The sequence below is a fragment of the Aythya ferina genome (genome assembly GCF_964211825.1).
Source record: "Aythya ferina genome assembly, chromosome: 13".
Lineage (NCBI taxonomy): Eukaryota > Metazoa > Chordata > Aves > Anseriformes > Anatidae > Aythya > Aythya ferina.
The window spans coordinates 18,568,642-18,583,040 of NC_140311.1; the positions used below are offsets into that span (position 1 = coordinate 18,568,642).

Genomic DNA, 14,399 nt, shown 5'->3' on the forward strand with positions numbered 1-14,399 from the left:
GGGAGGAGGGGAAGTGCTTCAGCCTGTTGGGATCTCATTAGTCCAAATGGAAGAGAAAACTGCAAAAGAAATGAGGACGTGTTTGCAGCTGCCTCTCCTGTCATTGCTGATGCTCTTAAAAAGAAAGGGAGAGAAGAAGCCCACAGTGTGAGCAGCCCCAGCTTCAGCCTAGCATAGCAAAGGGCAGAGACCCCTGCTAGTCAGATAACACTCAAGATTTCAACTCAACTCTTCTAGTCAAAGACACCAGAACAAAGAGCATCTCCCTGAAAAAACAGATGTGGATGAGCCAAGCCCAGGTACACACATGTACTTGTGAGCAGCAGTGAGGACTTACCTCTTTTATTCCCATCCCTGCAGCTCTGACTCTTCCACAGCCACGGTGCTGTCAGATCAATTGCTTCTGTTCACAACTCAGATGTGCTGACTCACAGCCCCCATTTCACTCCAGTATTCAGCAGCTACATTTCCTGCTGCTGCTTCAACCAAATTTTTCATTCCCCTGCCCGCAATTAAGAGAGGAAACATTACAAAAGATTGTGCATCAAATTCGTGACTTTCTCCCACAAAGAAAGATGCGCAAAAACCAGTGTTTGCCACAATTGCTTAGTTTTACTATTTTAATATCATGAAATAAAAGTACAAAAACTTTACAGGTATATTGTTTCTTACATGAAGTTTAAACAGTTAACATTTGCATTTATTTTGCAGCGAAACCTGTATTCCTAGTCACAGAATGTGAATATTAGCCACTGACATCACCAACGAGCATTTCATTTTAGAGATACTGCAGAGGTAAAAGGCAACAATCTCGCAAGGCTTCATAAGAACCAAAAAAACATTCCAACTCTTTTAACACCAGAAGTCAGACTGCAGTCAACCACCCTTCTCTAATACAGGTTTCACCACCGAGGAGGCTGAGAGTGTTAAGACATTTCAACTGGACATCTTGTCTAAGGGATTGCAAATGGGGATTCTCGTGCTTACAGGCTGCCAGCATTTTTGTGTCCTGGTTCAAGACACTTGCAAAAAGTAAGCAGCGTGTGCATGTGTATGAAAAAGAACAGGGCGAGAGCACCTGCAGCCTTGACATAGCTTGTGCTCTTTGCTCCATTTACCATTTTTCTCTGAAGACAAGTCGCAAACGGTTGTATGTAAAGTGCTGAGAGTTAACAGGCAGTTAACTAACGAATAATTATTAAAACCAAGTTTATCCAAAGTGTATATTCAGGAATGCTTGTAGGTTGATGCTGCCAAAAAAGTACCTGACAGAAATAAAATCCAAGACGTGACAGTATTTTCCCTGCTTCCTAGAACAATATAGCTGCATGTCTTCCCAGCCCATGCTGACTTTATCAGCTGCACACAGAGATGAAAAAGTAAACCCTTGCGTTACCTTAACCTGCTAAAATGTCAGAGTCGGTTCCATACACACACCTCACCTTTTCAGACAAACTTCCAGGTAGAAATTTAGTTGGAACAGACTGGTCTGATCAAAATACTACGTCCTTTGCTGGACCGCGTGGTGTCTTCGAATAATTGGTAATTTCATGAAGCATGCATGAAACCAAATTTTGAGTTTACAAATAAATAAAATGGTGCTCATAGTTTTTATATATTTTACCATTTACTGAAATGCTTAAAGTAACTCAGTCCCTTAAGAATGAACTTTGGGGGTGTTTAAATAAAAAATATTTGCAAATTGAAACCACATTTAAAATTGGCAAAACTATGCTTTGTTTTTGGAAGGATCTTCCTTGTTTCTTCTCTTTACGTCCCAATTATAAACTCTAGCCATATCTGAGGGTGTGGAATTAAGGAAACTGCACATGCATTCAGATGAAAGAAAAGAGAAAAAGGAAAAAGCAGGTTATACAGTTGGCTAGACTGCATACGCATAGCAGTCTACACAAACCTCTCAGTGAAAGAACTGAGTTGGTGCACAGCTGTAACACATGGGAATACCAGTAACTGCAGGAAGGAAGGAAGGAAGGAAGGAAGGAAGGACAGACGGACGGGTCACTTTGCTTTGCAGTGGCGGCTGCCTGGCCATCAGCGCTGACCCACCATTGCAGCCCACTCCCAGCCCAGGCTTGCAACCATCACAGCAGGTTTCGCAGGGACCCAACTACAAAGTCGAGCTTTGTACACCCAGCCACCAGCCCTCAACAGTGCTGAAAACAGTGTCCTTGTTCACTGCTAAAACCAAGTTCTTGGAGTGCTACAGGATTTTAATGGCGGCCAGTCCCAGATAAAAGCACGTCTGGAAACGAGTAACTACCTGTCTGGTACCTTTCATGTACACCTCCACCCCTGCAAATTAGAAGGATACTGACTTCTGTAGTGGTGAACTGATCCCTAAGAAAATCCAGGTCTTCCTCTAGAGAATCAAGGTTTCTTGTGGCTGTTGACAAATTCTTCTCTAACAGAGCCTGAGCTTCATCGATATCGTATTCAAGCATCACATTGGCCTAGAGAAAAAAAAAAAAAAAAGATTTGTATAAGCTTTTACTCTTGCGTGGTAAGGAGTAAGCCATAGCACAGATATTTCATACTGTTGTGAATATTTCACACCATCGTTTGTAACTAATCACATTAACAGAGCCTGTCCTGACAGACCACAACAGGACTGAGGACCAGCAATGCCAGAAGCCACTTGAGGCTTCCATCACTTCAGCAAACCAGTGACAACCCCCCTGGGGAACTGAACTTTTCTTCCTATTTCTAAGCAACAGGGGAATCCTCTCTTTGTGGACTGCAGTCAACTTTTAGGTATCAGTATCTCATCCCCACCATGTTTGAAAAGCAAGAGACTCCTCAGGTTTCTTAGCCGCATCTTTCAAGGGTCACACAACTCTACCAACAATTTTCACTGCATTCAAGATTAGCCTTAGTATCTATGTGCAATATGGAAAAACATATGGTTGTTAACAACAATTATTACAGGTAAAGATGTAAAATGCATTAAAGTCCAATATAACATGGTGATTTTTAATATACAAATCATCATTTCAGTAAGGAACTACCATGTAGAGTGGGAAAAAAAGTGGTACCAAGTAAAGATGCACCTGTAAAGCTTTGTCCCATTTAAGAACTCTACGTTAAACAGAGCCACGTACTATTAACTAGATGTGAGTCCAAGAAATACCATGGATGCAGGTATGATAGAGGCCATTCTTTTTTAAATAGCTGGAAGACATAATTTCTGCAGTAATAGTAAAATGCATAGCCCAACACACAGACTGTAAGCAACGTGGAGGATAAAAGGCAGAAAGCCCAAGAACACCTAAAGATGATGAATAAATCATTTGTGGTATTTCATGAGAGCTTTTCTGTATGAACCAGCATGAACTTTCTTTGATATTCTCTACCAAAATAAACCTGGAGCACTGTGAAAGTCTCTGTGACTTTTGAAGGCAGCCTCTTGAAAGCAACGGGTATCAAACAGAAATCTTCTCTTTTTGTGATAGAAAAGGAGGTTGGGAATAACTGCCAAATCAGCCAGGACGCTGTACGTGTCAACAACGCTTCTGTCCTAACCAGGCTGTTTGGTTTGGCAGCCAACACTTGGGAACACCAGGGATTTAGAAGTCTCAGAATAAACATTAGCAGGTTATCGCTACAGATAAGGAAGCCTCTGCTACGGAACATCCCAGCCTGATTGTTTCAGTGCTTATAAATCCGTGTTTCGAGCTCTGATCCCACCAGTCTTTAGCACAGACCCCACTCTCAATGCTGGCAGGTATCTGTGAGGAACAAAATCCCATCTTTCCCCCAGAACCTGCATGAAGAGGGAAAGCAGCACGCTAAATACAAATAACGTAAAGAGAAGAAGCTAGTTAACAAACTTAGTTGTTTTGTCTGGCACATTGCAATCCTAGGCAATTACTGGGGTAATGTGAACCACAACGTGATAAGGAAAATAGTCACAAACACGATTTTGGGGAAAAAACAGTTCAGCAAGACTACAAATCTCTGTGGTCTTGATATGTTCAGCCATCAAAACAGAAACACAAGCTCCACTAACATGCTGAAATTGTCTTCCTAGGCTTGCTTCACTGACAAGACGCAGCACTACCACGTACACACCAGCACAGTTATGCCCCCATCTCCTAGAAGGACAGATGAGACAGTAACAAATGCTGACTCTTGTAAGACTACGTTATTTAAACAGTTTCAGGAGTTCTATTTTACTTACCCCCAACCACAAACAAACTTTATCTGTAGGAGGAACTGAAGCTTTGCAGTAGAGATTATCTGCCAATAAAAATCTGGTTTCCATTGGATTTGTGGATTCCTTGGAACAAATGACAACTTAAAATTACTATTTTCACTAGAAACGTATGTCAGAGACAAAACGTACAGTAAGGAGTGCACTTTTCTGCTTTTTTGCCATTGGTACAGTATTAACTTTGGTGGAACTAAACATTACTTCAACATTCAAGACAAGAGTTCCAAGACTAAAGCATTTTTAAAAATATTTAAAAGCAATGTAGACATCTCTGTAAGGACTGGAGAGAAAGTCAAAGCATAGCTGCAATCTATGCACTATGAGAAGTGAAGTTTGCATTCCAAACATTACTTGTTTTGAACTAGCTTTCAAAAAGTACTACATACCTTTAAAACAATTCTGTTATTTATAAAGGCATATTAAGTGTGCTCTCCAAAACATTTCTTGCAATGTGTTCTGTTAGGGTGGAAAGGTAGTTAGCTTTTCTCATACTCGTTAGATATTCAAAATAGTTTACCTTTTTCTTCTGCATGTGTTTTAAAATTTCTAATGTCTGTTTAATTTCAGGAATCTGACTTTTTAGCCTGTGAATTAACAACAGTCATAATTTATTATTTGACAGAGACACAAAGTTTCCTAAACAAGTGATCAGCTTTACTATACAATCCAACCTCCATTTTAACACTTCAATCTCTGAACAGCTTTCCAGGCCTATAAATGCAGATTTTAAAGATTATGGCAGGTAACGACATCTCATCTACTGCTTCACCTGCCTCTCAGCATACTGAGGCTCACCAGCATTCTGAAGTGAGCAACACACGGGAATTTCAAAGTGTAACAAACACAGAGCATCACAGACCTATTTGCTGAACTGCTGTGTTTCTGCATATTTCTGACCTCCACAGAGGAGAGGGAAACCTCAGCAGAAACACAGACAAAACTCACTGCAGGTAAAACAAAACAAGCGTGTTTCTGCTGAGGTCTACAAGCCACAAGGTTTAGGGCCACAAGACTTGGCACTGTTAAACTGAAAGCTCCCTCCAGAGCTGAGGGGTCTGCCGCCTCCTCAGGGATCTCCCCAGCCCTCCTGTCCTCCCACACCGGCCAGGCTCCAACTGCAGCGAGCACCAAATCAGGCTGCCGGCTGTGAATTACCAGGGGAACACCACCAGGGAAGAAACTTAACTCAAATGAAGTTTGCCTCAATGCTTTGATTCTGGGTTTAAAAATTTGCTTCTTACCTAGCTTCAGATCAAGATTGAAGCTACTGCAGAGGTAAGAGGTTACTGACCCAAAAGAGGCTTGATGCAGTAGATGCTGACAAAATGTATTCTTATCTGAATTAGGCTGAAGAAATTACAACAGTAAAGCAAGCCTTTTTAGCCTTAGAGGCTAAGGCCCAATTCAACAATACTTTTTGTTTGTTTGTTTGGTTGGTTTTGCATATAATTCTCATGAATAAGAAAAAGGAAGCTGTTATTTTTCCCAAGGTACTGCCAACATTAGTTCTAAAAACTATTTTTTACTTATTGGGGTACTTAAATAAACTAGGCTATATCAAAAAAATAGAACCGCACTAAACATTTCCCAGTTCTGCAAAAATTATGACTTACCTCCTTTTCTTTTGAGCAAGATTAAGTTCCAAAAATTTATACTTCTGATACTGCTCATCCAACTTCTTAAGAACTACGTCTGCCGTCTCGTTTCCAGGCTGCTTCATAAAAGAATCTACGTCTTCCTTTAAGGGGAGAGAAAAACCCTCAGCGTCAGAAGGGCTTTGCAGAAATCCCAGATAGAGCTCTGCTGTCATCTTACTCGCAGCTAAGTCTAGATTTTTTTCTAGGTAAACAAACTTATTTTCTCCTGGAGTAAAGTACAAAACCATTTTGATTTCTTTCGCACCTCTACACAGCCCCCACCCTTCTCCTGCCGAGAGCCTCCTGCCGGGGTTTGCAGCGGGGGGCTCGGTGCTGCCGGCGTTACCCGAGGAGAAGCCCCCAGCTCCCCCCCAGCTCCCCCCAGCTCCCGGCTGAGTTCGCCTGCCCACAGCGCGGGGACAGCCCCTGCCCGGCGCTGTGCAGTTTAACACTGACGAAGCAAAAGCACCAAAAGCGCCGCGGCCCGACCAAGCGGGCAGGGCGCAAAGAGGCCGAGGGCAGCGAAGCGCCCCCCGCAGCCGGGCAGCGCCTCAGGGCCCAGCCCTGCCCCAGCAGCCGGGCCCCCCGGCCAGCCCGGCCCCGGCGCGGGGCTCCCCCCGAAGCGCCAGCCCGGCCCCGGCGCGGGGCTCCCCCCGAAGCGCCAGCCCCCCCCCGCCCGCCCGTCGCCCCCTCGGTCGGCGACTCGGCCCCTGTCGCGACAGCCCCGCGGCCTCACCACGAAGACGGCCTCGGGGATGCCGAGGGGCCCGCGCCGCGCGCCCCCCGCCGCCGCCTCGCCGCCGGCCGCCGCCATCTTGGAACCGCCGCTGCGCGCGCGCCGCCGCGGGAGGGGACGGGAGGGGAGAGGGAGCGACGTCATCACGGCCGCGCCGGGGGGAGGGGAGGGGGCGGGGCGGGCGCGGGGACACGCGGCGCTCATTGGCGGGACCGCGGCGGGGGGCGGGGCCACGCGCGCCATTCATAAATCGGGGCCGCCCGGGGGGGGCGGAGCTGCGGGCGTCAGACACAACCGCGAGGATCCAGACGCGCAGCGAGGCCCCCTGCGGGGTTACGCGCTGGAGTTTCTGCCGCCCCCTGCCATGTACCATTGCTGCGGCAGGTGAAAGGGGCAGGCAGCGCGGGGAAGGAGACTGCAGCTTCCACAACCCCAGCTCGGCCCCGTGCCCAGGAACGCAGCCCGCTGGCCCCGTCCCCTAACAGCTGAGTGCTGGGGCCGAGCCCTTCGGCAGCAAGGGGAAGCCCTGGGCTGGCAGTGACACAGCAAGGAGGAGCTGCTGCGCAGAAAAGCTCCGAACAGAGCACATCGCTACAGCTACAGAAATCACAAACGCAGCCCTGGGCTTCAAGGCCTCTGGTTTAGAAGCAGAAACCTCTGCAGAAGACGTGCAGATGAGCCCTGTCTCTTCCAGGCCCCCAGTGCTCGCTGAAATGCTGACTGGCTAGGCAGTAAGGCTGATTTGGGCAAGCTCAAACAAAACTAAAACACCTCTCAGAAAAAAACACAAAACAAAACAAAACAAACAAACAAATAAAAACCAGCACATCCACCCACAACTCTCCATACAGAAAGGCTTAAAAATCAACAGAAGGCTCACAGGCAACTGCACACAAGCAGCACTGCACCATTAAGAGTTGTCAGGCTCTTTTATCTTGAGACTGTTCACAGCGCTCATGCATGATTTGAGGGTAACACGCAAATCTAGGGAAACAACACTTACTGCTCTCTGCAGTAGTGACCAAGGGTATGCAATACTTAACTCTGCACTGACCAAAGCCGATTTGACACATGGATGTGGATGACAGGTTCTCTCCTGGGTTCACCATTTGATACAAGCAGCTCCGTGTCTTCCCCTGCACTCCCCCCTCCCCCCAAATCACGTCCCATTACCCTGCACGAAGTCGGTCACAGCTTGTCAAAGGAAAACTGGTGTGAATTTGCAAACTGCTGTAGTTAAGATTTGAGTGAGACACATCACATTAAAGCTAAGTGCAGAAAGTTAACAGGATAATTGTCTGCCATTGGTTCTACAGAAAGCCTAAAATCCGAGCCCACAAACACTTCAAAGAACAGTCTCATACATACAGGCTTTGCATGTGCCAAAGTTTATTTTTCAAAACATTTCAAATGATTGGATATGAGCAACAATCTTAAAAAAACAATGGTTTGTGTATTAACAAAGTGTGAAGTTCCACGATTAAAATACCAACACAGCCAGACAGCTGGTCTTGTGCTTAGGCTTCTTTTTACAAAATGAATATTAATCAATAGAACATAAACCCTCATTTTTTTCCCTTCCAGTTTGTGGATAGTATTTTTCCCACACATTGCGTATTCTGATAAAATGAAGGAACTGATGGACAGGAACAGCCAATACAAGAATACATCTGAAAAAAAAAAAAAGCCTGAAAAGCCTAAATTAAAGTAGCTTTTTAAAATAAATATCCAATAAAGGCACAAACCTGTTATGGGGAAAAACATAACATAGAAAACAACACCTATTAAATAAATAATGTAAGGGGTAAGGGTGGGGAATCTATTCCAGCACCTACTTTGTCATTGCTCCAAGATGAAATTCCAGCCAAACATTTGGTACAGGATTAAATTCAATCACAAAGATACAAGTTGGAGATATACTGAAAGATTTGATGTTATACTTCTTGTAACTGCACAAGTTACTACAATCTCTTTATACAAACCATCTGCAAAAAGTAGTGATGCAGTAAATACCAATGACAAATCAAATACATCTTCAGAGTAATACCAAGTTTTTCTATATTCCTAGCTACCAGTAAATGTATAAATGATAACATGTACAGCTTCCATTGCTCAAAAATATAATCTTTAAAATGGAAATAAATGACTGATACAGTGCCTTTAGATGTTGTCCTTACAATACAAACTACCCAAAACAGAAGTTTTCCTTTTTATATACAAATTAAGCACCGATCCACAGTGCTTACTATTCTAATTGTATCCCCACCCTCCCTGCCACAGAAAAAAAAAGCACAGATGTAGATACACCCTGTATTCAATCTTGTAGTCTGAAGTTTTTTTTTATTTTTATTTTTTTAATTAAAAAAGTTCATTTGTCATTTTTACCTACAAGTATTCCACCACTATGTGCACAGAACTGAGATTTCTCTAGTACGTAATTTGTCCAAAATTAAAAAAGTTGAATTCAGTAACTTCTTGGAGGCAAAGTCAAACTATATCTAAAGAACATTATAAAACCCCAGTTATTTAAAAAGAGGTACACTTTTCAAGCCCAGTAGGCCTAACACAATCACCCTTTCCAAACACCCCCCAAAGTTATCTATCTTACTGTATACCCCACAAAGACAGCCTTCCTGCAGCAGCACCAAGTCCCAACAGGCAGGCTCGCATGACCCACTAAAGCACAATAATGCAAAGCACACAGCATACTTCAAAAGTCTTCCTCCTTGTTCAGACAAACACGGAGTGACAGCTGAGTTAACTGCTTTCTGAAGCATTCAGAACAGGATTCTGATCAAAGGAGTTGGAAGAAAACAAAAAGGAAAGTCACATTTATATACATCTCTCTTCAGAGTTCTCGCATCACAACCACTAGTCGCGCTCTTGCAGGCCATTACAGTTACCCTCAAGAGCAACTTTTGTCTTCAAAGTGTTTTTGGAGAACAAGTTCTGAGCCAAAAAAGCCTTGACAGCACCCTAAGTCTTTGTTTTTACTTCTAATGTACAAACTATGTTGTTACTTACAACACAGTGAAAAGAAGAGGTTGATAAGAAAGCAGCACAGTGCACTTTTGTGCAGAGAAGTGTGTAAAGCAACCTATTCTTCCTAAGAATAAATCCAAAGTAACTGTTTTATTGTACCAATAATTCTGAACAAGACTGAAAAGGTAGCTTAGCAGAGTCTTTAGGATGTACTTTATGGCTGTTTCCCCTTTTCCAATACTAAACAAACTGCTAGCAGACAGCTTTGCTACAAGAAAGCACACTGAAAACCATTAAAAAAATCCAGAGCAAACCAGAAGTTAAGGTAGTGCAAACTATAGCCAGTAATAAATCAATTTCTGAGTGAAGTCCTTTCCAGAGATTCAGAGTGCTCTACAATAAAATTTCTGACAAATATATAAATAAATACCTGGCAAACAGTGTATATTTTATTAAAGTAACTGAACGTTACTTATACAACTCAATATGAGAGATCTAACAGGCTGCAGTGCTAGAAACTGCCTGGCTGTAGCACTCTGCCATTAATGCCCAGATATTTATTACTAGAACTACTGGTTTAATTGGAATTCACGACTTTCCAGTGCTGAATACATCAATGGAATTAACAATTTCTTAAATAAACGGCCTCCTCAACACAATGACCCATTCTAAATGGCATCTGTTCCCTCAGCATGTAGAGGGTAACTACAGGCACTGAAGAACATGGGCTTAAAATTATACAATTGTTCAACCCAAGGAAGGCGGATTAAAGCTTGAAGCCCTTTTGTAATTCCAACTTGATCATTGTATCATGCTATACCAGTCCAAATTCTTTTAAATCAATACGCATCCAGAGTCTGTTGTGAACTCCTGCAATGTCACATTTCCCAGGAAGTTGGTGGCTACAAATTTCAAGTTTATTTTTATCATTTTTAATTTTTACACTGTTTCACTTGACAAAAATACTTCTGTAGCATTAAGAAACATTACTTTTGCACTCTATCTAAATGCTTTATCTGTCCGAAGAGAATGCTTGTTCCCACTACGTAGAAAACGTTGCATTTCATACATTCTCTAAAAGACAGTTTGACAAGATGTTCAGGACTATCTGCATTTATAGTCAGAGGGAGATGTCTGCAGTTACATAGCCTACTATCTACAGATTAAAAGACGTGCTACTCTGGAGGTTCGCTTATGGTAAAAATAGAATACTATTCATTTTTTGAAAACCCAGCTTTAATATTTACTATTCACAGAATTTACCTTACAGGAGAGATTTTCACTGTATTCTGCCACAGAACTCTGGAAGAAAGGTTGCTCCTCATTCTGTTTAATCCTTATTATTAGCCACTTTTTTCATTTATACTATCACTTTTCACTGGACATTGAAAACTACAAGATTTGGTGTTCTCATAGCCCACCTAAACTTTGGGGAAAGACTACTAAAACTCAGGATATGCCAGAAGTGTGTACATCTGACCCATCAACAACAGCGTACTCCAGAAATTAGTTCATTTACAAGATTTTCCTCTTAGAAGCCCACGTTTCTTAATATAGCATTTTTATCTTGAAAATAATACAGAAGAAAAAGATTACTGCAGCATTAAAGAAAAAGGTATTTAAAAGTTTACATATATTTACACGTTTAAAAATACTTTTATATGATTTGCAAATAGGTTTTTGTTTCAAAAAAGCAGCACAAGCAATTCTCTAGAGTGGGACAGTTTCAGTGGAGTTGCCAGTTCTGAAGTGTCAGCATTATGGCAAGGTCTGCCTTTTTTTTTTTTTTTTTTGGAGCTAACAGACTTCTTTTTAAAGTTGTTGTTTTGTTTTTAATAAATTGGATCTCTTACCTCATTAGCAGTTGGCAAACAGGTCTTTGAATTGCTCCCCTTTGCTGCTATTGGGAGCACCTAGGTTCATTGTAACAAAACCTGGTCTTCCTTGAGCTACAGAAGATGCCATCTGCAGAGAAGACGCTCAGTGGAAGTGCACCTACTGTCACCTGTTGGAGGCTACACGTGCTATTCTGTAACACGCTTGGTTCCCCTACCCCACAACAGCCCACACCAGAGCCTGGCCCTTTCAACTAGCAATGTAACACTGACAACCCAATGGAGCAATTTATTAATTTACTCTCTTTATATATATTTAATATGTATATATCTTGTTGATTCACAGCATTTAAAACTCACATTATAAAGTTTTCAAATTACTTGGAACTATTCTAATTGGAAAGAGCTGTCTGATTTTGCACATTGGCCTTATAACGCAAGCATTACTCTATCAGAGTATTTATTAGAGCATATCAAAGTTTTATTGCTCAACCTCATTTGAGTTGTGTCTTGGTTACAACAGCCACAGAATTCATGGAGAAAATAAATAGATTTGACATTCTCAGTTAGCTTCCTAATGCAATCCACTGATGAACATGGTTGCAGAGCAATCGTGTAAACCTATTCTCAGCTCTGAAGATAAGAATCCAGCTTGTGCCTTCCAAGTCAACCTCAATGAATACAGTTTTCTGCTGAGCAATCTAGAAATCAGTGAACAAACAATTTCACACAGCAGTGACTGTTATAAACAAGAATCTCTAAAGCACTGCAATTCAAAATAATATTACATTATACAGGGGAGAAATGGTTGCCCTGTTCAGGAATACATCATGAAAAGAATGAAATTCAGTCTTTATTTTTTACCAGGATTTGGTTGTTCTCACATCTTGCGGCTTTGGCAGCTCTACATGAACTGTATCTGTGAAACAGGGATTACATGTTAATGCCACTTCCTTAGCACATTGTTTCATTATGAATCTATTTGTATGCTTTGTTACTTGCAAGCTGGGTTTTGGCACCTCAAAAAGTCCCAAAGAACATTAAAACCAACATATTAGGATGACAATTTCTTCAGCTTCAGTGATCCCTTCTCCATTCCTTTTTTTTCCCCACCACCACCCATCCTTCAGAAAGCTTTCATCGTTGTTCTAACCATTATGACTAAAGGAAGTATCTAGCTAATACCATAGGAATTCTACGTGCCTTCATCATTCTCATTTTCTTAATTCTGACACAGTGAAAAGCTAGCCACTAAATTTCAGATTTTCAGTTTCTTCCTTACTTCCTGCACTTGCATGCCCTTACTATCTGAATTTGCTTCCTCACCAGGAAAAGCTGTTGCCCCTGACTGAGAACCTCCCACTTTCAGATGCAGAAATATATTAGTAGCCCTTCACGAGGTATTTAGTTGCTTTTGCTAAGATTAAAGTTTCAGTGTGATCTTTCATTAAAAAGAACAGTTCACCTGAGTTCCAGAGACAGGTGCAAAAGGGTTCGTTGGCCTTAGACCAGGCTGCGTATATATCATTGACTGGGGTGCCATCAAAGGAGCAGCTCCAATCTGAGGAGGTACCTGAGAGAAAACAAAAACATACAACAAACAATCCACAAAACAGGTCTATAAAACTCAAATTCTAGAAGCTCTCTTATTGCGTTGTAAGTATAACAGAAAATAAGCAGGTAAATGCAAACATACATAGCACAGATTTTTTTTTTTTTAAATCTTTCTGTATGAAGTTTAAACTAATTTCTTCCAACACACAGTGAAAAATCCACCTGATCTCACACGCTGTTGATGTTACAAAACAGAACACAAGTTGCAGGACAATTCAAACAATAATGCCTCCCATGAGCAGGCAGGAGTAGACAACTAGGTTTTCAAGAAGGTCAGACTGTCACAATTCTTACCATTCCATATACAGGCACTTGAGGTGTGGTCACTGGGTAGGTGATAGGAGCAGGTACCTTCGATCAAGAAAATCATTATATATTTTAGATAAGCTTGTGCATACTAGTAATATACACAAAACATTTTTCAAATAGTTAATATAACCAACATTTACAAGAAATGGACTTACATATCCAGGATAATGTACTCCATTCTGGCACAGCAAAAGGAGTAAGGACAGAAAATTACTTAAGGAGATATTCAAACTGGAAATTCTAACCGAGGGATGGATTCAAGTCTCATAACGTGACTGACTAACTATGCTCACCTCACTAAAATCATTAGAGAGGAGGAGGGAGGGAAGTGCAAGGAGAGTAACGTGAGTGATAGTGACTGTTAAATTGGATAGGCTCTCAGCTTAGGAGGCTATCACTTAAAAGACTTACAGCAAAAATAGAACTTTTACTAAATTTAGCCAGATCTGAGTATATTGCAGCCAGACACTACTCACATACTAATTTCAGATGTCTGCAACATATCACAATATGGAAAAAAAAAAAAAAAAAAGAGTAGTGAACATCTTAAGCTGATAATATATATTTTTAATCAGGTTATGTTTGTAGACAGTGTTACATGCATTTCATAGTGCCATGTTATTAACTAGCACCGATCATATCAGAAATGAAGTGCTAGTTAAAGGACTTCACTATGAAAGGTTATACAGACCGTACATGAACTTGAGGGTCATTACTCTGAATGCCGCAGACCAAACTAGCATACTTGGACCTTTCCAATGTCTGGGCACTGATTTTTAAAGGCGTTGATAGCTGAGCTAGTTCTTTGCATCCTACATTGCTGGAATTCCAAGCAAATGCGTGAACAAGTACCTGGCACAGAGCATTCAAATGCCTAAGACCAAACAGCATTAGGCATGAAAATAAGAACTAAAAATTACACAACCCAAACCCAGTGTTCCATATTTACTAAGGTGTCATTTATCTTTTAGAAATGGAAATGTATCAGCACTCTAACCTAACGTTCTGGAGCATCAATAGAGAACAAAAAGTCTTTGGTCTCAGAAGTCTCACAT

General features: G+C 41.7%; 2 protein-coding genes across 24 annotated transcripts in view; both read right to left on the reverse strand.

Moving 5' to 3' along the window:
• Positions 1-592: 592 nt before the first annotated feature.
• On the reverse strand, positions 593-6,717 carry VBP1 (VHL binding protein 1). Its single transcript, XM_084534130.1, has 6 exons — positions 6,605-6,717; positions 5,845-5,969; positions 4,749-4,815; positions 4,199-4,297; positions 2,333-2,471; positions 593-1,800 (listed from the first exon to the last, which is right to left on the reverse strand). Exons 1-6 carry the CDS (start codon positions 6,680-6,682, stop codon positions 1,730-1,732), a joined length of 579 nt encoding a protein of 192 aa, XP_084390256.1. The 5' UTR covers positions 6,683-6,717; the 3' UTR covers positions 593-1,729.
• A 1,259-nt stretch (positions 6,718-7,976) lies between these two features.
• The window catches only part of LOC311443738 (phosphatidylinositol-binding clathrin assembly protein-like), a 30,143-nt gene continuing 23,720 nt past the window's right edge, over positions 7,977-14,399 (reverse strand). For 12 of the 23 annotated variants that reach the window (XM_084534144.1, XM_084534146.1, XM_084534151.1 and 9 more), the window contains 3 exons: positions 13,330-13,386; positions 12,887-12,994; positions 7,977-12,340 (listed from right to left, as the gene is read on the reverse strand). In XM_084534144.1, coding sequence (XP_084390270.1) covers positions 12,326-12,340; positions 12,887-12,994; positions 13,330-13,386 — 180 coding nt within the window. In that variant the 3' untranslated portion in view covers positions 7,977-12,325. The remainder of the gene's footprint in view (positions 12,341-12,886; positions 12,995-13,329; positions 13,387-14,399) is intronic. The other 11 variants (XM_084534152.1, XM_084534138.1, XM_084534150.1 and 8 more) reach the window with 2 other exon arrangements.

Coding starts and splice junctions, on each gene's coding strand:
- VBP1 (XM_084534130.1), bottom strand. CDS start 6,682: ATGGCGGCGGCCGGCGGCGAGGCGGCGGCGGGGGGCGCGCGGCGCGGG. Junction 5,970..6,604: donor TCCCCGAGGCCGTCTTCGTG/GTGAGGCCGCGG, acceptor CTCCCCTTAAAG/GAAGACGTAGATTCTTTTAT. Junction 1,801..2,332: donor GTTCACCACTACAGAAGTCA/GTATCCTTCTAA, acceptor CCACACCCTCAG/ATATGGCTAGAGTTTATAAT.